This window comes from Syzygium oleosum, unplaced genomic scaffold, assembly GCF_021117445.2.
Source record: "Syzygium oleosum isolate NSW1041296 unplaced genomic scaffold, Sole_v2.1 Sole_v2.05, whole genome shotgun sequence".
NCBI classification, from domain to species: Eukaryota; Viridiplantae; Streptophyta; class Magnoliopsida; order Myrtales; family Myrtaceae; genus Syzygium; species Syzygium oleosum.
The window spans coordinates 6,951,517-6,973,650 of record NW_026607489.1 but is presented as its reverse complement, the minus strand read 5'-3'; the positions used below and the strand labels follow the sequence as shown (position 1 = coordinate 6,973,650).

At 42.5% G+C, this 22,134-nt stretch overlaps 1 protein-coding gene and 1 pseudogene across 1 annotated transcript; one reads left to right on the top strand and one right to left on the bottom strand.

Moving 5' to 3' along the window:
- Window positions 1-3,165: 3,165 nt before the first annotated feature.
- Window positions 3,166-3,898, bottom strand: LOC115676474 (probable calcium-binding protein CML44). The gene has a single exon (XM_030599415.2). It carries the CDS (start codon window positions 3,796-3,798, stop codon window positions 3,316-3,318), a length of 483 nt encoding a protein of 160 aa, XP_030455275.1. The 5' UTR covers window positions 3,799-3,898; the 3' UTR covers window positions 3,166-3,315.
- A 3,176-nt stretch (window positions 3,899-7,074) lies between these two features.
- LOC115667282 (BTB/POZ domain-containing protein At4g08455-like) lies at window positions 7,075-21,139 on the top strand (annotated as a pseudogene).
- Window positions 21,140-22,134: the final 995 nt, after the last annotated feature.

Genomic DNA, 22,134 nt, shown 5'->3' with positions numbered 1-22,134 from the left:
CAAGGATTATATTTCTGGAAGAATTCCCCAGGAGATTTAAATTTATTAAATAAAAGCATTTCTTGTAATGCAATCACTCATAATAAAAATCTCCTTTTTCATCAACGCTTGGGACATAGTGCACGCTTCCCTCATCCAAAATGTCCAATATGTCCTTTGGCTAAACAATCTCGAGCATCTTTTCCAATTAGTACATCTCGAGCAAACAGTCCTTTTTCCTTACTTCATATGGACATCTAGGGTCCCTATCATACCCCTTATCGTGATGGATCTCGCTTCTTTCTCACAGTCGTTGATGATTATACCCGAGCTACTTGGGTTTTCCTTATGCAATCTAAGAGCCAAACTTTTTCTCATCTGTCGAAATTTATTTCTCTAGTCAGCAACCAATTTGATAAATCTGTCCAACGAATTCATACAGATAATGGACGTGAATTCTTCACTTCTGATTGCATATCTTTTCTATCCTTTCATGGCATTCTTCACGAAAGTTCTTGCACTTACACTCCACAACAAAATGGAGTTGTTGAACGCAAGCATAGACATCTCTTGGAAGTAGCTCGAGGGTTAAAATACCAAGCTTCAATACCTGAGACTTTTTGGGGAGATTGTGTGGTCACGGCAGCCTATTTGATTAACCGCATGCCAACTCGAATTCTTGATGGCCGAACACCTTTTGAGATGTTTTATGGGAAAGAGCCAGAAATTAATCATCTCAGAGTTTTTGGCTGTTTATGTTATGCAACAACTGTGGGCCCTCGAAATAAAATGGATCCCCGTGCCATTCAATGCATTTTCATGGGATATCCTCCTCTTCAGAAAGGATACAGAGTTATGGAACTATCTACAAGACATTTCTTTATAAGCAGGGATGTTACATTCCACGAAGATGTATTTCCATTTCAAGAAATGGCATCCTCATCTAAATCATCCTTGTCATCATCCGACCAGCGTCAATTCTTGTCAGATGAGGACTTGTCTATGATTCCTCAATATGTTCTAGTCACACCAGAACCACCTATACAGGTTATGAGGAATTCTCCAAGCCACACGGTTGAATCACTAGCATTATCATCTACAGATATTGATTCAACTCCAGTGTCGTCATCTCCACCACAGTCTGCACAAGAATTGTCTCCACCAGTACCTGAACAACTCCAAATTGAGCAACCTCGACGCACTAAACGGCACATTCGTCCACCTACATGGACAAAGGACTACATATGTTCTACTTTAAGTTCTCCAGGTACACAATATCCTATATCCTCATATGTCTCATTTAGTCAATTGTCACCAGAACATATGTGCTGCATTAGTCGCATCTCAAAAGAACATGAGCCATCTTCATACAATGAAGCAGCATGTGACCCTCGATGGCAAAATGCAATGGCATCTGAACTTAATGCCCTCATGGAAAACCACACTTGGGATATCGTTCCATTGCCAGCACATCGGAAACCAATTAGCTATAAATGGGTATACAAAATCAAATTCAAAGCTGATGGCTCTGTTGAGCAATATAAGGCTTGCTTAGTTGCTAAAGGATTTACTCAACAAGAAGGGTTTGATTATCATGAGACTTTTTCTCCAGTTGCAAAAGAAGTAACAGTCCGTTCCTTCTTATCAATTGCCGCTATTCACAATTGGTCATTACATCAGATGGATGTACACAATGCTTTTCTTCATGGGGATCTCGATGAAGAAATTTATATGGAGCTTCCACAGGGTTTACGCAGACAGGGTGAGTCTCGAGTATGTCGTCTCCGTAAATCCCTGTATGGGCTGAAACAGGCTTCTAGGCAATGGTATGCCAAATTCACTGCTGCACTAACAAGTGCAGGTTTTCAACATTCCAAACATGATTATGCTTTATTCACATGGACTGCAGGTAATTCATCAATTTATTTACTGATATATGTTGACGACATACTTATCATGGGAAATGATGACTCTCATGTTGCAAAATTCAAAGAGTATCTACATTCTGCTTTTCATATCAAAGATCTGGGACCTCCAAAATATTTTCTTGGCATTGAGATCGCTCGATCCGACAAAGGTATCAACCTTAGTCAACGAAAATTTATCTTGGAGATTGTTTCTGAAGCAGGATTGTCAGGATGTAAACTAGCTGTTATACCAATTGAGCAGAATACCAAACTGACAACACATGAGTATGATATGGGTTCATCTTCTTCTATAGATGATCCATTACTTAAGGATCCATCGGGATATCAGCGGCTAGTTGGGAAACTGATATATCTCACTATGACAAGACCTGACATATGTTATGCAGTACAAATACTCAGTCAATTCATGCATAATCCAAAACAGTCTCATATGAATGCAGCACTGAAGGTGGTAAAGTATTTAAAAGGATGCCCAGGACTTGGTATATTTTTGTCTTCTGATTGCAACATGAAAATGACAGCTTACTGCGATACAGACTATGCTACTTGCCCGATGACTAGGAGATCCATCACTGGTTTTTGCATCAAATTGGGTAAGTCCTTATTATCATGGAAAACGAAGAAACAGTCAACTGTATCATTATCATCAGCTGAATCAGAGTATCGAGCCATGGCAAAAACTGTTTGCGAAATAGTTTGGATACGAGGACACTCTTAGATTTTGGGATTCAAGTCGAAGGACCAAGTGAACTGTTTTGTGACAATGATGCCGCACTCAAACTAGCGACAAATCCAGTTTTTCATGAGAGAACAAAACACATATAAGTTGATTGCCACTTTACCCGAAATAAGATTCGAGAAGGATCCTTGTAACAAAAGGAATTGGAACTATGGAACAACCTGCAGACATCTTTACTAAGCCACTATGTCGAAGACAGCATACACACCTATTGAGCAAGCTGGGTGTCCTTGACATATATAGGCCACCAGCTTGAGGGGGAGTGTTGGAGATGTGATTTGATATTATTGAAGATTCTGATATTGGGCACCGATCTTGATTGACTAATTGATTTAGTCAATCCATGATTGATTTTGATAAATAGGGAATTGTAATCTTTTATATATTGTTTCCCATTTATCTTTCTTATTCTTTCACTATAAATAGGTCATGTACATGTATACTGAAATATACCAATACAATATCAAAAATTCTCCAATTCCTTTAGTTTTCTGTCATTTAGCATTGACGATATGAATATAGAAAAGGCCAAAGTAACTAGCTGGAAGAATAGCACGAGAATGGTAGAAGCCAAGCGAAAGAATGGAGCTATAAATCTATGTAGAAACGGTACGGTGTATAAAAGCAAATCCGACTCAAGACATGTCACACAGTTCCTTGAAGATACCATCAAGAAATTGTGATCAACATCATGCTCTTGAATTCCCCAAAATCGAGCCTCCCATCGCTGTTTGTATCGTACGTGCGAATCATGCTATTGCAATCCCTCCCGCTTCTCTCGTCCCATAACCCTAGTCTTGAGAGGACGCTCTGGAGCTCGTCGCTGGAAATGAAGCCGTCTTCATTCAAATCGAACACTTTGAACGCCTCGGCAAGGTCAGCCTCTCGATCAGCACCTCCTTCGTCGCTCTCCCGGGAATCTAATCCATCGCTCCTCGTGGCTCCTTCCGGCGATATAGAGTCGTAAAAGTACGAAAACTCATCCAAGTCGAGGCTTGGTTTCCCTATAGATGACTCAAGCTCGTCCGCGCTGTGATGGACACCGATTTTCTCGAGCAGCCAATTGAGCTCCTCGAGGCTCACCTGGCCATCGCCGTTCTTGTCGAGGTTCTCGAAAATCCGACGTAAATCTCCGGTTCCGAGGCGAGACATAGTATACAATGAGTCGATGATTGATACGTTCGTGTGGATGGGGGAAAACTAAAGAAGATATATGCGCAAATGCCAATGGCACTGTGGGAGGAGGACAATTCGAATTCAACGACTCCGAGGTGGAGTTGCGGTCTATTTACACACACATCGAACCTTCGTCGTACGGTCGTCTGCGTACGTGCACAGCGTGAACTTTGACGGAGATAGTGGTTTTTAGGGTTTCATGGAAGTTAGCGGGAAGCTTCGCCGAAGGAACGACTTTAGAAAGCCGAATTGATAATTTTCTTGTTTCGGAATGTTCTTGACTTTTAGACGGAGAAGATAACACGGTAATGCTTATATATGTTTTTATTAACATATATTATTATTAATTTCATTAATTGTGCCATTTATTTTCCGAGATGATTCTTGGAAAGAAGGCTCGTCCTTCGTAGCCACGCTTTTTCACGCTGAGAAACGTGATCCAACCCACAGGTCTAATCCAAGAACGGATACGACTCAACTTTGGCATGCTCCTTCTCGTTGTTTTGGTTTGGTGTCTGACGGATCTCGCTGACTTCTTTGTTGGGTTCGTCCGCTAATTGGAATATTAATTAACACGTTGATTAGGACAAAGTCGGGATCAAATTATGTAGTGATTGATGGATTGTGTCGGGACTTATTATGTACGAATGTTGTAGGGGGGAATATGGGGGAATCTCTGTGTATTCTTTTTTTTGTACGTATGCCGCTCGTGTTGGAGACGTGGAGAGACGAGATTCGTACGCGGCGCTCTTGGCCCGATTTGTGTGGGGGAGATTAATTGAGTAAAAGATTTCGGCCAATCTGATAAATGTCGAATGTTGAAGAAGATCCATGAAGGAGTTTAATGCACACCTTCACGTTCTAATGTTTTGTAATTACATCATTTTTCATCGTGGCGATTTACAACACCGTGGTACCAAACTTTAGCGATCCAATTTGCTCAAAATTTCTTTCAATTCAGTTCAAATCGAGTCATCATTATTTGATTTGTGCAAATTGCCACCCTCAAATTGTCTCATATACTAATTCATTAAATTTCCTAATTTTCCTTCTAAAAGTGAAATTATAATTTTATTCACATAGGCAATGTCAAATATCCAACTTAACTAAATGCAAGTCAAAGAAAATTTTTTTCATCATAATACCGAATCATGTCAGGAGGACTCCAATTACAATCAAGAACTGATAAGGAAATGAAAAAAGAATACAAATGAGAAGATCAAATTTAAACAGTTCCTTTCTCTTTGATTTCATTTCACTCAACTTTTCCATCAATCTGTTTTTCCTTGCATTCTTTTTCCAATTTTTTTTAAATTAAATGGTTCCATCATTTAATTTTACTATATAAGTCATCCTCAATTGTGATAATTAGCCACGTTGGCCACTACGCCATTAATTTTAGTGTCATATTTGATATATCTATTAGTCATTGCTTGCCCTCCGATTATTTCCTTACTCTTTTATGGCTATTGCTTATATTCATGTATCCGTTTTTTGACATCTTGAACTTCTTCAATACAAACATCTATGAATAAAACTCAAAATAAGTTCTAATCTGTACAATATCAATAGACACATGGGATAATGACATAAACAGTCCCTAAATTTTTGCCCAATGTGCAATGTAATCTCTGAATTTTTAATTTGTTCAATGTAGTCCTTTAACTTTAGCATAATGTTTAATGTGGTCCTTGAACTTGAATTAATGGGAGGACTACATTGTACAATATCAAGTTTTTATTGTTCATTTTTTTGTTTATTTAACATTGTTGTAATCAAAAGAAATAACTAATTTACACATAAATTTTTCAAAGTAAATTACAAACTATTAACTAATATAAATATCTACATTTTATATTGAATTTATTTTTAAAACCAAGTGACTATCTTTATTAATTGCTATGCATTCACTTAATTAAAATAATATACTGTCGCGACCGAACTCCCGAGCCCTTTTTTATCGAACATGCAAAAAAGGGGGGCTCGCCTGGTACGTGCTAAGTCTAGGTTCGGGACTTAACTCGGGCTCTCCCAAGCCCATACCATATCGCGACTTAGGGTTTAAGTTTTTAACATGCAAGTGGTTTATATCAAGGAGTTGCCACTAATCGATTTGGGGTGGGTCGATTAAAAACCCAAATAGGGTGATGGGAGAATCACCCTATTCCTACGAACCAGAGATTAAATGAGTTCGGGGACTTGGTTACACTAGTTGGATAACTAATGCCCTTTCGGTACCATTTTATCCTGTTCATTTCTGAAAACATTTGTCAGGCAATTTAGATTGATTTTAGGACCTTTCTCCTAACATGTGAGGTGATCAAGCGAGTGCATAATCAGAAACGATCAGCAGTCAGGAACACAACAATTCATGCAGCCTAAGGTTCTAACCTTAACTAAGTCAGATGACATTCAAAACACAACTCATGCGATTGTATTAAAAAACATGCATAATAATACAGCGATAATAAAAATAACATGCAAAACACTACCGCGCAACCTCAGGCTTGTCTAATTTAAACAAGACAAAAATATGCATAATAATACTACGATAAATTAAACACTTAGATATAACATAATTTAAAAAAACGAAAAAGTTTTTTTTTCGAAAAAAAAAATAAATAAAAAATAATAATAATACAGAAGAAGAAGAAAAAAAATTTAATTTATTTATTTTTTTTAAATTTTTTTTATTTTTTATTTTTTTAAAAATAATATTATAATAAAACCGGGTCGGGCGGATCCGGGTCGGAACCGACCCGGGTCAACGGATCCGACCCGGGCGTTGACCCGGGTCGGATCGGCTGATCCGGGTCGGTTCGACCGACCCGAGTCAACGGATCCGACCCGGGCGTTGACCCGGGTCGGATAGGCTGATCCGGGTCGGTCGGAACCGACCCGGGTCAACGGATCCGACCCGGGTCGGGTCGGCTGATCCGGGTCAGTCTGACCCGAATTCACAGACCCGCGGGGGGGGGGGGAGGCACCGGCGGAGCCAAAATTGGTCGTCCGCCGGCTGACCCAGACCTCCGCCGGCCCAAAACCGGCCTCTGGGAACGCCGCCAAGCCTCGCCGGCCACCTGGGTTGCCGTCCGACCACCGCTCGCCGGCCGGCGACCGAATTAAAAACCGGCCTCACTGAGGCATTTCAACAAACACTCGGCGTGCGTGACCAAAACAGAGATATTCCGACCTGTTCCGGCGAACTGGTGGACTCAGGCAACCCAACATACCTTCGGTGACGACACACGGATGGCGGGGGACGGCGGTATGGGCCGGGACTCGCGCGAAATGGCCGGCGTGGGTCCCGGTCAAACCGAGCATAAAAACAGGGGAGAACAGAGGCGGACGGGACCCCGGGAAAGCTCACCGGTCGACGACGCGTACGGAGGGGCTTCCGGCTGGTCAGGGGGGCGTTGGCGAGGCGACGGGCTTCCTTCTCACGGCCCGAGGACTCTCAGTTCACTCTCTATCTCTCTATTTTCGCTCAATCTCTCCCTCTCCTCCGGTGCTCTGTTTTGGCCGAGAATGACCAATCGGTCGGGGACGTCGGCTCGGTGGATCGTTGGCAACTCTGGCTCGCCGGGGGCACTCCTGCGGCTGTGTTATTCCACCTGTAAGCTAAAATATCGGAAAATTTTCACCCGATCTCTCTCTTTCTCTCTCGGCTTCTCTCTGCTCTGTTTTTTGTAAAACGGCCGACCGGGGGTGTTTCCGGGGGTTGCCGGTCGGCTTGCTGTAGACAGCGAGACCGGCTGGGACCTGCGAGACGCTCCCAGGCTCCTCTCTCTTCTCTGTTTTTTTTTTATTCTCTCTGGGACTCTCTGTTTTCTCTCTATGCTCAAACCGACCGAGAAAAGACCCCCCCTTTCTCTCTCCTTTCTCTGGTCTGTATATCCGACGACGACGACGCCCTTCTCTGCTCCATTCAATGCTCTGCACCGGCCTCTGCTCCTACCATGACTTTCGCGGCCATTAGGCCGGTGCAGAGGGGGGGCCGATTCTGTCAAGGTGCCCCGAGACGGGGAGGAGAGGAAGAAGGGGATAAGGGAGAGCCCCTGGAAATTGGGGAGGACGGGACTGGCAATTAATGCCAGTCCCGTCGGCGTGCCTCTTCGGCCTTCCTCTGGCCAGATAGCGACGGCGCGGAGGCGCTCAGCCGCTCACGTTCTGCGGCCGACTGCAGGGGTGAACAGGGGAGAGAGAGCGACCGTGGACGGGGGAGAAGGAAGAGAGGAAGCAGTTGGGCCGGGCCAGGCCCAGTCCGCGCGGAGGAAAAAGAAAAAGAAAAAAAAAGGAAACGATTTGGGCCCGCGCAGGAGGAAAAAAGAAAAAGGAAGAAAAGGGCCGGGTCGGCCCAGCTTCGACCCGGCCCGAATCGATTTCGAATTTTTTTTTTTTTAAATTTTTGTTTAAAATGTAAGAAAATATGCTCTAATATGCCCTATTAATGCACATATGCCTAATGTCTATATGCAATGCATTTAAATAGAAATATTTTTTGTTTTAGGAATTAAAGAAATTTAACTCCTAAATTTTGTGTATTTAATTTTGGGCAAATTAAAAAATAGGTGTCAACAGCTGCCCCTCTTTGAAGGTGAGCTCGCAGAGATTGAGCTCGCAGAGGTTACGTTCAAAGATAAAATGGCACCTAAATTTGGCCCATGCATGTTCAATGAATGTTATTTTTGGCGAGACCGGAGTCCCATTTTTATGATGCGATATAAGATGATGCATGCTAAAGCAAACAAAAACATACCTGGGGCTACTTACCTTGCCGAAGGGTAGAGTAATTCCAGATAGTTGATATTGTGTGTCGAGGACCCGAACCTGTCTTCGGTCGCCTTGACGGGAAAAATGGTTTGTCTAGGACCCGAACCTATCTTCGGTCGCCTTGACGGGGGAAATCGCTTGCCTAGGACCCGAACCTATCTTCGGTCGCCTTGACTGGATTTCGTTTGTCTCGGACCCGAACCTTTCTTCGGTCGCCTTGATTGGGGGAAATCGCTTGCCTAGGACCCGAACCTATCTTCGGTCGCCTTGACTGGATTTCATTTGTCTAGGACCCGAACCTTTCTTCGGTCGCCTTGACTGGGGAAATCGCTTGCCTAGGACCTGAACCTATCTTCGGTCGCCTTGACTGGATTTCATTTGTCTCGGACCCGAATCTACCTTCGGTTGCCTCGACTGGGGAAATCGCTTGCCTAGGACCCGAACCTTTCTTCGATCGCCTTGACTGGATTTCATTTGGTCTGTCTAGGACTCGAACCTTTCTTCGGTCGCCTTGACTGACTGGATTTTGTCTGTCTAGGACCCGAACCTTTCTTCGGTCGCCTTGACTGACTGGATTTTGCTTTACCAAAGTACCTGCATCACAAGGGGTACCTGAAAAGACTTGATGTGAACAGAGGGAGTCAGTTCCATGCTCAGGAGGGTGAACAAAGGGGTCAATCCGATGTTCAGAGGGTGAACAACGGGGTCAATCCGATGTTCAGAGGGTACCATAACAATCGTAGGTACATGGATTTTTGGAATCAGGCATGGGTAAAATGTACTTACCTAGGCACGTTCCTGCCTCTTAAGGGCGTGTTTCCTGTCAGACAAGTTTTTCTTTGTACAAAGACATACGTATTCATCGGAGAAATAGACAATTGAGGCTATTCTTGAATATCGTATGAAATATCTTGACCAGCTAGTCAAGATGCTTTTCTTTTTCAAAGAAACACCCCGTTTACCTTCTGGGTAGTTTGAAAAGAAATCTGATGAAATACCTGGGATTTCTTACCCGGAGGTTTGATGTATCATCTGCTGAATACCCGACCTTTTTCAGGGCATCTCTTTTGTGATGATAGTGAGGGCTTCTCCTGCGCCCGAATTTTCGTGTTCTATCACTGGGGATTAGAACTCTGAGCAGCAAAAGCATGCTGTGTCAATTCCACTTGGGGAGCGGAAGAAATTTTCTGTGACATCTTTGGAGACGCTCCAAAGGTCATATGTTCTTTGAGTCTTTGAGGATATTTTACCTGTCAAAGAGGGATAGTGCAAACATACATACATTCATCGGGGATAGACAAGCTAGGCTATCCTAGAATGTGTATTTGAAAGTTTATGCATGATGATTTTGCCATGTTTGCATCACCAAACATCCACCGAGGGTCAATCAAGACAATTTTCGCTTGAGAGGTGGACTTCTCGAGATGCTAAACGAGGGATTCTCAGTCAAAAAGGACTTTCCACTCGCTCTCATTGAAAAGGGCTATTTGTCCCGTCCATTAATGCGGGAACATCGAAAACACTCAATCTGACCGTTATCACATCTGCAAGGGTCTGAGTTTTCTCGCAAGCAGTACGACGCTGCCAATCTGAGAGGTCTTTTTCAGGGTTGTAATATAGGCTTGGTCAATGGCTTAACGAAGGAGATTGTCCGAGTCAAGGCCATGAAAGAAAATATTCTGTAATCATCTCCGGGTTTACAAGTCAAGAACCCTGCAAAATGAGATAGAAATAGTCTTGCTCGCACTTCCTCGAGCGTTGTTTATAAACATTTGAAATTTCACGTTAATTCAAGTGTCCTAGTCAGAAGAGACTTCATGAGGGACGTAACGTGGGCTCGGTTCACAGGTTGAGAAACGAAAGGATCGTTAGGCTCAAAAATGTGTGTAAGGGTGAGAGTTGGTGATCATCTTGGCATTGTCACCTGTCTTTTTCTTCATCATCAGGATCCTCTTGGACAACTCCCTGGGTAATCCCGTGTTTTAGCATCTTTGACAACATTTTCTTGAGGAGCTTCTGCGTCAAGCATTTTCCTGGATACCATTCTATCCCTGTTCCAATTACTTTCTCAAGAATAAGCTTGTCTTCATCTATCATGTGACAGATTTTTGTCAAGACAGAGTTCCTAAAGTAGGAATTTGTATCGAAGAAGAACTCAAGTTTAACCCTTTGGGGTCGTCTTTTCATCGTTTTTCTTCTTCTCCTTTTTCTTTTTCTTTGTTTTTTTATTCATGGGCATTGGCCTTGCTTTTACCAGGCACACTGCTTTTTCATGCCCCAAGTTTTTAGCATTTTTTACTGCTCTTTTGGTGTTGTCAGGACTAGCCTAAACAAGTTTGAGCAGACAATGTTATTAGGCTCTTGGAGTCTTCATCTTGATTTGGTACTTTGGACCTTGATGCTCGAGCTGTGGTGACTTTTGCCTTGCCCCGGTGTAGGGGATGATCACCAACTGGGTTGGTACGAAATGAAATCGCTGGCTCAATTGGGCTAGCAAGGGATATGAGTGTATGGGATAGAAGAAGAACCGCTCTTCGTCATCCTAAAGCACTTAAATTATTGTGAAAGTTCATCTGCAATAAAAACACTCAAAGATTAATGCAAATGAGAGCAAGAAAATTCCTATTCATCTTTGTCACCTTGTGAGAGCATTGCGGTGATGATCATAGAAAATTTTAGATATTACAAACTCCTCATCCTTCTTGTCTTGCTCATCACCGTTATCAATAAGATGTTGACATTTTGGACAAGCTTTAGTTTGCTGCTTCTCTCTTGACAAAGCCCTCTTAGCCTCGACTGTCCGGCCGTCGATGACGTGCTTGTCTTGGAAGACTCTGTCGAGGACCACCGGATCCGTGAAAACGACGAGGCCGAAGTCACAGGGGCGGTGATCGAAAAGGGGAGGAACACTCATCTTGCTTCCTCTGCATTGGAATCCTCCCTGTGATGCCGATTTAACTCAAGCTGGCCCAATGTGGGGTGGTTCTTGACAGGGGTGATTTAAAAAGAACCTCCAAGTGTATGGGCTCAAATGGTCAAGCAAAGGATTAATGGTAGTGTATGGGGCAGAGAAATGAACTGCCTCTCGTCATTTTGGCTACCGTACCTTATGCGAGAAACCCCTTTACCTTGTAAAAGTGGAACCTTTTCGCTCATCTTACATGGGTTTGGTACTTGAGAATGTGTATAGGGTAAGGATTGCCTCTCATCATCCTGACACATCTCGTTCAATACCTCGGAGTAGTTTGACACCATTCGTCGAATTGTCAAAATTTTCACAGGGAATTGGTGAATTAAACAGGTAAAATTATCATGCGAAATTCTTTCCAAGAGACATGCGATGCACTTGGGGGAAGTTAAACATTTGTTTGCTTTAACATGTTTCCTTTTCCTTTGTTTCGTTCTACTCTTATGAGAAGAGTTTGTAGGGAAAGAGATACTTACCTGTGCTGCAATGGCGACGAGACAAACCTGTAAGGCAATAAGAAAGACTGTGTTAATGAACGGCTCTTTGAGGGACAGGAATTGGGAACGATACAACATTACCCTTCGTGATTTCCCTCATTTGAGATCAAACTGACAACTCCTTGAGTTTCCTCGGATGTCGATAATTCCTCCTAACAAAAACAGGAGCTTATGTTAGAAATGAGAGGATTGAGGGTAAATTGAGAACGATACAAATTACCCTTCTTCCGTTTTGCCTTCAAAGCTAGCAGAGCCTTTTCTCCTCTTTACTTTGTTCAGCCTTCTTTGTCTCAGTCTGCTTCTCCATACTCTTGGTCTCGAAGCTCGAATGAAATCCTCTATAGTTAGGGGTGCTTCCAAATAGAGGGTTCTATTGTCAGAGCAGGCTGTGTCAATGCGATTCCAGCATGCTGAAGAGTTTCTCGTTAATGCTCCGATTCCTGACTGCACAAGGCATGTGCAATTGCTTGCATGGGGAACTTCGCAGCAAAGCTAATCTCTGCTTTAAAGGTCTTTGACGAACATGGGCATGACTACCATCGAGACTTCTGTGGTTGTCAGGATCTGCCTTGACGCCATTTTATCATATGCAAAGTCCTTTCCAGCTGCTTGTACCATGAGTGTTCTTTACTCAATTTTGCCCTATGTAAAAGGAAAAGATATGTCATTTCTTTGCTAAAGTGGATGAACTTTAGGAACGAAATACACCCTTTTTGATGGACTGGGAGATCGCATGCCCCCTAGTCTACTCTTCCAATTAAGCACTTCTTCGTCATGTTTCATTCGAGAGACATTGGTGCTCTATCCGGCTCGATAGCACGTCAGAGTCTAGCATGTTCCCCAGTTCATTATCTGCAAAAGAAAAGGGATGGAATGTCATTTTCAAAATTTGTTAAGGAATAAGACATACCTTTTCTTTCAAAAGGGATAATCTTTTCTTGATCTGCCCCCGACTTTTGTACGAAATGATGTTTCGCTCATCATGGGGTCAAGGAATGGTCAGCATTCTCTTTGACTTTCTGGAGTTGATATCACCCATTGGTAGTAGTGAGATTTGCCCCATGTTTCATTTGAAGATTGGATGATCTTCGCTCGGACTGCCCCTATGAGTTGGTCCGCTATCATCACCAGGGTCTGATGTGCTCTTCAGTTTGTGTCATTTTCAAATGTCCCATTTGTAATAACAAATCAAAAAGGAGTATGCTCTGAGACACGAAGTGAGCGCGTTAGAAAAACAAACAGGGCTATGAGCACGCATGCTTTTCCACTATTCTTTTTTGTCCTTTTGAAAAATGATAAAACGTTTGTTTTATTTTCAAAAGCTTAGAAACGAGGAAGCATGAGGAAGCTCGGGCCTCAGAATACTTTCCTTTACATGGCTGGATATCATCAACGGGCCGGTTTGGGATACTTCCTCAGGCCCTCAAAACAAAACATTTGTAATTCTTTTGAATAGTTCAGGCGAATTACATTTGTTGGAATGGAAATTGCAATACTAAAATTCCACGCATAATTACAAAAATCAGAAAACTGGGAATCTTAGAAAACAACTGGGACTTTAGAAAGCAAGAAAAGCTCCTACATAGGAGGATTCAAACTATTAAATATGCATCTATTCTAAAGGAGGAAAATTGAGTCTACAGTTTACTCAATGACGACATCCGTGCCTCCTGCTTGATTGGGTGGTGCGTTGCGGAATGAAAACATCTTTGCATCCAGCAATTTCTGGACCTTATTTTTTAAGACAGCACAATCATTGACGGAATGTCCCATTTCACCCAAATGATAGTCACATGCCTTGGAGGGATCGTAGTTGGGGAAACGCTCAGGATTTTCACGCTTTGGCTCTTTAGCAAGCAACCTCTTTTCCAGGAGAATAGGCAGGATCTGAGACATAGGCAAAGGGAGTGGCGTGAACTGCTTTTTGTTATTTCGCCTTTGGGGCGGCTTGCGGCCTGAGGCCGGTTGCTGTCCACTGCTTATCTGAATCATTGGGGAAGGACGAACGGTTTGGGTGTATGCAACATCCGCATCTGTCAGGGGTTCTTTCTCCTTCTTCATACCGAGTTTCTTGCTTGTGGAAGTGGGGTCTGTAAACCACCCCTCACGCAATCCCATTTCGATTCGTTCACCCACAGGAACAAGACGATTAAGGGATTCAGCAGTGGCACCAACCAGGCGGTGTCTGTATTCATATGGAAGAGACTTTATGAACAACTTCACTTGTTCATGATCAGTGAGTTGTGGGGTAACCTGGGCGGCCAAGTTTCTCCATCTGGTGGCATACTCTTTGAAGGACTCACTCTTCTTCTTCTCAGCGTGTTCCAGATCGTCACGAGTAAAGGTGACGTCGAGGTTGAATTGATAATGCTTGAGGAATGCATCAGCGGTATCATCCCAAGACTTAAAAGTATCCACATCCTTCGACATATACCATGTCAAGGCTGGTCCCGTCAAACTCGCTTGAAAGGTCTGAATCATGAGGGGTTCATTATCAACGTACTGAGTCATCCACACATGATACATGTGCAGATGATGTCTGGGGCATGAGGTGCCATCATACTTCTCGAATTTCGGCATCTTGAACTTTTCTGGTACTTTGACCTGTTTGTATATAGACAGGTCAAGTGGGACAGCATTCTGCGGGCCTTGTAGCTGTTTCAGCATCTCCTCGACTTTTGCAAGGCGTTTGTCCTGTTCTGTCATTGGTACAGCTTCAAGTTCAGGCTTCCTGACAGCAAGGGGAAGCGGATCGTCCTCTAGCGGGGGCATTTTATTGTCGCTGGCGGAGGCTTCGTCTTTTCCTGTAGACGGTGGTGATAACACCACCTCAACTGCTGCAGGCGTAGGTGTGAGCTTGCCATGAATGGATTCCACCTGCTTTGTGAGATTTTGGATCGTATTGATGACCATTTTCATCTCATCTTCCATGTTATTGAGGCGGACATTTTCTTCGGCCATTTTTTGTAACTACCTGCGAAAACGCGTATATGAATGAGTATAATGTCCAATAAAGAATCATTCTATGACTTAGTCATATTATTATTGCATATTTTCTTTATTTACAAAGAAAAAATAAGCAAAAAGGGTTTTTATTAATATTAACATTACAGGCGGCGTCCCCGGGGTTCGAACCCCGGTCGCCTCGGACCGTGACGCTACATCCCCGGATACCACTGGGCCGAAGGCCGCGATGGTGTCATTAAGGGGCAAAAATTTTATTTAAAGCATAAAAAACGGCCCGAGTTATATTAACATTTGTACAACCCATAAACATTTTTACAGGAGATAACCAAAATCCCTGAACATAATTACTAGGAAATATAAAAGACAGAGGCTTTTAACAAAAGGGTGCCCTTCCCGGATACTCATTTTATAAACGATGGGGAAATCACGGTCTCTCGGAGGCGTTTATTTTTACGGACAAGCTCCGCAATAAGCGTATCCCTGGTATATAGACTGCAATCAACAGGTGGCCTAACATTAACAAATCAAATAAATAAGTAGGCTGAATAATAAAAATGAGAAGGGACAGAATATATACCTTTCCTTGAACCATGGCAATCACAATAACATGCACATGAGGAGTGAGGTTCGATTTCTATCTAGACTGGCTCAGCAAAATGAAATTAAAAGGGTGCCTGACCGTCGCAGTCTCGCGTTGGTGTCAAGTCCTTTTAACCTCGGCCAAATCGAAAGGAATATCTTATAGTCACGCGAATAGCGGCTAAAGATACTTCTTTACAATTTTTAGAAATAAATTTCGGGGAAAAGAAAGGCAACCTCTACATCGCGGGCTCGCGTTCGAGGTCGTATCTTTCTTAACACCATCCTAACATGCCCTATCGCGGCCCAGGTCCGGCAGCGTGATTGTGTGTGCAACGGTGTAGTGCTAAATCATTAAAGCATGCACAACAAATTATAAATAATCAATTCGAACCTGCAAGACAAATAACACCTTAATGTCAGGATCATACCTGGAGTCCTTGCTGCCAAACAAAAATTATTTTGAACAGGATAAAATTTTTTGGCTTAAGTCCACTTTAAAAAATGCATTTCCCCAGCGGAGTCGCCAGTCTGTCGCGACCGAACTCCCGAGCCCTTTTTTATCGAACATGCAAAAAAGGGGGGCTCGCCTGGTACGTGCTAAGTCTAGGTTCGGGACTTAACTCGGGCTCTCCTAAGCCCATACCATATCGCGACTTAGGGTTTAAGTTTTTAACATGCAAGTGGTTTATATCAAGGAGTCGCCACTAATCGATTTGGGGTGGGTCGATTAGAAACCCAAATAGGGTGATGGGAGAATCACCCTATTCCTACGAACCAGAGATTAAATGAGTTCGGGGACTTGGTTACACTAGTTGGATAACTAATGCCCTTTCGGTACCATTTTACCCTGTTCATTTCTGAAAACATTTGTCAGGCAATTTAGATTGATTTTAGGACCTTTCTCCTAACATGTGAGGTGATCAAGCGAGTGCATAATCAGAAACGATCAGCAGTCAGGAACACAACAATTCATGCAGCCTAAGGTTCTAACCTTAACTAAGTCAGATGACATTCAAAACACAACTCATGCGATTGTATTAAAAAACATGCATAATAATACAGCGATAATAAAAATAACATGCAAAACACTACCGTGCAACCTCAGGCTTGTCTAATTTAAACAAGACAAAAATATGCATAATAATACTACGATAAATTAAACACTTAGATATAACATAATTTAAAAAAAAAGAAAAAGATTTTTTTAAAAAAAAAAATTTTCGAAAAAAAAAATAAAAAATAATAATAATACATAAGAAGAAGAAAAAAAATTTAATTTAATTTTTTTTAAATTTTTTTATTTAAATTTTTTTAAAATTTTTTTATTTTTTATTTTTTTAAAAATAATATTATAATAAAACCGGGTCGGGCGGATCCGACCCGGGCGTTGATCTGCCTGGTCGCGTCGGGCCGATCCGGCCGGGCCCGACCCGACCACGCAGACCCGCGGGGGGTGAGGCACCGGCGGGAGCCAAAATTGGCCGTCCGCCGGCTGACCCAGACCTCCGCCGGCCCAAAACCGGCCTCTGGGAACGCCGCCAAGCCTCGCCGGCCACCTGGGTTGCCGTCCGACCACCGCTCGCCGGCCGGCGACCGAATTAAAAACCGGCCTCACTGAGGCATTTCAACAAACACTCGGCGTGCGTGACCAAAACAGAGATATTCCGACCTGTTCCGGCGAACTGGTGGACTCAGGCGACCCAACATACCTTCGGTGACGACACACGGACGGCGGGGGACGGCGGTATGGGCCGGGACTCGCGCGAAACGGCCGGCGCGGGTCCCGGCCAAACCGAGCATAAAAACAGGGGAGAACAGAGGCGGACGGGACCCCGGGAAAGCTCACCGGTCGACGGCGCGTACGGAGGGGCTTCCGGCTGGTCAGGGGGGCGTTGGCGAGGCGACGGGCTTCTTCTCACGGCCCGAGGACTCTCAGTTCACTCTCTATCTCTCTATTTTCGCTCAATCTCTCCCTCTCCTCCGGTGCTTTGTTTTGGCCGAGAATGACCAATCGGTCGGGGACGTCGGCTCGGTGGATCGTTGGCAACTCTGGCTCGCCGGGGGCACTCCTGCGGCTGTGTTATTCCACCTGTAAGCCAAAATATCGGAAAATTTTCACCCGATCTCTCTCTTTCTCTCTCGGCTTCTCTCTGCTCTGTTTTTTGTAAAACGGCCGACCGGGGGTGTTTCCGGGGGTTGCCGGTCGGCTTGCTGTAGACAGCGAGACCGGCTGGGACCTGCGAGACGCTCCCAGGCTCCTCTCTCTTCTCTGTTTTTTTTTTATTCTCTCTGGGACTCTCTGTTTTCTCTCTATGCTCAAACCGACCGAGAAAAGACCCCCCCTCTCTCTCTCCTCTCTCTGGTCTGTATATTCGACGACGACGACGCCCTTCTCTGCTCCATTCAATGCTCTGCACCGGCCTCTGCTCCTACCATGACTTTCGCGGCCATTAGGCCGGTGCAGAGGGGGGGCCGATTCTGTCAAGGTGCCCCGAGACGGGGAGGAGAGGAAGAAGGGGATAAGGGAGAGCCCCTGGAAATCGGGGAGGACGGGACTGGCAATTAATGCCAGTCCCGTCGGCGTGCCTCTTCGGCCTTCCTCTGGCCAGATAGCGACGGCGCGGAGGCGCTCAGCCGCTCACGTTCTGCGGCCGACTGCAGGGGTGAACAGGGGAGAGAGAGCGACCGTGGACGGGGGAGAAGGAAGAGAGGAAGCAGTTGGGCCGGGCCAGGCCCAGTCCGCGCGGAGGAAAAAGAAAAAGAAAAAAAAAGGAAACGATTTGGGCCCGCGCAGGAGGAAAAAAGAAAAAGGAAGAAAAGGGCCGGGTCGGCCCAGCTTCGACCCGGCCCGAATCGATTTCGAATTTTTTTTTTTAAATTTTTGTTTAAAATTTAAGAAAATATGCTCTAATATGCCCTATTAATGCACATATGCCTAATGTCTATATGCAATGCATTTAAATAGAAATATTTTTTGTTTTAGGAATTAAAGAAATTTAACTCCTAAATTTTGTGTATTTAATTTTGGGCAAATTAAAAAATAGGTGTCAACATATACTCATTGAATTATAAGTAATGTATTTTTTTGTGAATAACGTATATCTGGTTTTATCGTTTACTTTTTCATTTCACTGTAATATATATTAAATAGATTTCAATAAGTTATTTGCTTTAATCACTTCGTGCTTGCGTTATACTATCACATGGTTGAGTACAAAAAAGCACAAAAATAAAATAAAAAAGACAACTATATTAAGAAAAGAAGATACATGGAATGGAAAAGGAAATATAATTGTTTCTTTAAATAAAACGGGAACTCATCTTAGCTTTTTTAAATAATAAAAATATGAAACCGGTTAAGTGAGTCTTTCAGTTTCCAACTTTAAAACTTGCGATTGTGGTTGGACTGACCACTTTGTAAACTAACGGTACAGTCAAGTACTCATTTTCCTTATATTTTTTGGTCATGGAAGAAAGAAAGAAACATAAGTGAGTGCGTACTTCTTTTAAAGAATATTGGGATAAGTGTATTAGAAGTCCTAAAACTTATCACGAAAGTACAATTGAGTCATAAAATTTTCAAAAAGTGCAATTGAATCCGAAAACTTGTAATGAATGTGCAATCGAGTCCTACAACTTTCAAAAAATATAATCAAATCCTAAAACTTGTCTCGAAAATACAATTGAGTCCTAAAAATTTCAAAAAGTGCAATCAAAGTAAGGATTTGATTGTACCAATTTGACAAGTTTTAGGATTCAATTGCACTTTTTAAAAGTTTTATGACTCAATTGCACTTTCGTGACAAATATTAGAACTTCCAATACACTTATCCCAAGAATATTCAATTTGATAGAGGTTATTTTTGTCTATGTAATTGTTAGAAAATCTTAATGGAAATTAATTGCGAAAGAGTTTTAAAGATAAACCTATCCAATTAAATAAGAGATTTCGCAAAAGTTGAGAAAAGATACTCTCTGTTGTAAGAATATTATTTCCCTGATTATTACCATGTGTTTTTTTTTTTCAATTTTGCATGTTATAAGATAAGTCCGAGGTTTTGCAAGAGAATTAGCTCTCACGAACCCCTACTGATCACTGACTCTGATAAATGCCGAGAGCAGGGCGCTTTCACCCGGACTCGTCCTCGTCCTCCGACACGTCGGGGACCCAGCGCATGCGGTGCAAGGCATGCGAGGCAAAGTACGTCTGGCGCAACTCCTACTTTTTGCAAAAAGTGCTATGAGAAAGTCGGCAAGACCGCAGAGGAGTACAAGCGAGAGATCGAAGACTTGAAGGCCAAGAACTTCTTCCTGAGACTCTGGATTCAAACCGACCCCCATGGTCTTGGGTTCACCGACGTCGTCTTGGTCGCCGCCGTCAAAAACGGTCCCAATGGAGGCCAGTCGAAGCCTGTTCCGTCTCACAGGGCCATTCTGGTAAGCATTGCCAAGGTTCATTGATTTCATGGCCTGAAGTTTGGGTTTTTCTTTGTTTTTGCTCCCATCTCCGTTTAAACTAGGAAATTTCAGAAGAGACAGAGATGTTTAGTCCCCAGCGATTAAGCTTCCATTTGTTTGTAATTAACTTTGGGTGGGTTCGAATGTTTTGCTCCAAATTCTAATAGGGTGACGATAGATTGGGTAAGTGGTCAATTAGGCGATGAAGATATCTTAGAGTATTTCTGGGTGAAGAGAACCACTGAATGCTCAACCTTTGTTTGGGAGTCTTAATTTCTGCCAAGTCAAGGCAACTGATGCCGGAATGAAGCAAGGAACGTAAGGGAAGATACTCTTTTGGGAGACCTTATCGTGGATATGGATCTTCTGCAAGAGTGCCATGAAATTCAAAATTCAATTGTCTGCGTCAAGTTTCTCAGATTTTTCATTTTATTTGAGGCAGATAGGAGTTATATAAGAAGCTTTATCTTCTTTTGGCCCTTATGCTCTTTTGTGGGGACTTAATTTCATTATTTTTGTAATTGATGAGAACTTTGCTCGCATGCACATAAAATTCATATTTTCTTAATTTAGACTCTTTTTTGACAAGATGCATAAACATTTTCTATCGAGTTTTCTTGCTTTTTGATTAACTATTTACAATCAGGCAAGCCGTTCCCCAATGTTTAAAGCAATGCTCCAGAATGAGATGGAACATACCTGAAGCAGCACCATCAAGATAAATATAGTACGTATGATGTCCTCCAGCATTTGTCAACTATCTTTATTCCGCTGAGGCATGCCTCGATAAGCAAATGGCTTGTGATCTTCTAACGGTGCAACTCGATCAAAAGGTATGCCTTTACACACCACCACAATGCAAAGCTTCTCCTTGAGGCCACCTTGTCCTTAATCACGAACAACATGGATAATCTCCAAAAAGGTCGAGAAATCTCGGAACTCACTGAAAAGGAGCCACACCTTGTGTTGAAGATATACGAAGCATGGATTGCAAAGCAGAAAAAAAAGTACAGGTACCTGTTAAATTTGGGTGAATGAGTTTTCGATTTTCTGGGTAGATCATGGTTCAGTTAACTCCTGACTGGGTTGTTTTGTTGCCTTTCCCTTAGTCGAGTGAACTTTGTTATGACAGGGTCTTATTTAATGAATGTTTGATTTATGTAATAAATGGCTTTTGCAGGTTTTAATATGCTTTCTTTTTTTCTAGAAACAAACTATCTATGCTGCAATTGGTCATGATATTCATCTATACTATGATTTAGTTTAAATTTGAGCATTGCCCAGGAATATTTAGACAAACTAAATGCTTGCTGATGAGAGAGACTTATATTTCAATTTAATTGCTTTTACATTTTGGATTATCAAACTTTGTTATAGGGTATATTGCAATTTAATTTTTTTCAAATATATCACTAAATTATGACTTCCCTCTCAATCAGTTTATTCAACCTTAGCTATTCCGGCCAACAACCAACCATCCCAAAAATAAATTTGGTCATTATTAAACTTTGATGCGAGTGACGTTCAGAAGACATTAAAAAATGTCAAAGATAGATAATACATTTCACTTGTTTAAGACTTGTCAATTATAGTTCTTAGGGCAATTAAATGGTTGGTTGTCTTCCAGAAAATTAACGCCCCTTTCATCTTTTATGATTTCTTGAACACTTGGCGTGAAGAGCATGATGTTTGACGAGATGAATTGGCAATTGGCCCGTCTTTGTAATTTTTTCAACCAAAGGTGACATGCAAGTTCTGAGAGTCCGCACATGCATGCTTAGTTGAATTGATCGATATGTTAAGATCATCTATCACGTATATCTTATACACGAGACACATCTCGTATCATTAATCGAAGTTTAACTTGTTTAAACATTTGAAAACATGGTGCTCACATTTTCTATTTCATCGGCAGAATGAGATGCAATTTTTCCCTTTTTTATCCGCCAAATGTTTATATGATATGGCTCTGTAGACTCCATTTAAGAAGCTAATTAAGTTAATATACTCCCAACGTCCATTTGCGAACCCTCAATCACGACAATGTTGTTTTTTTTTTTTTGGTTA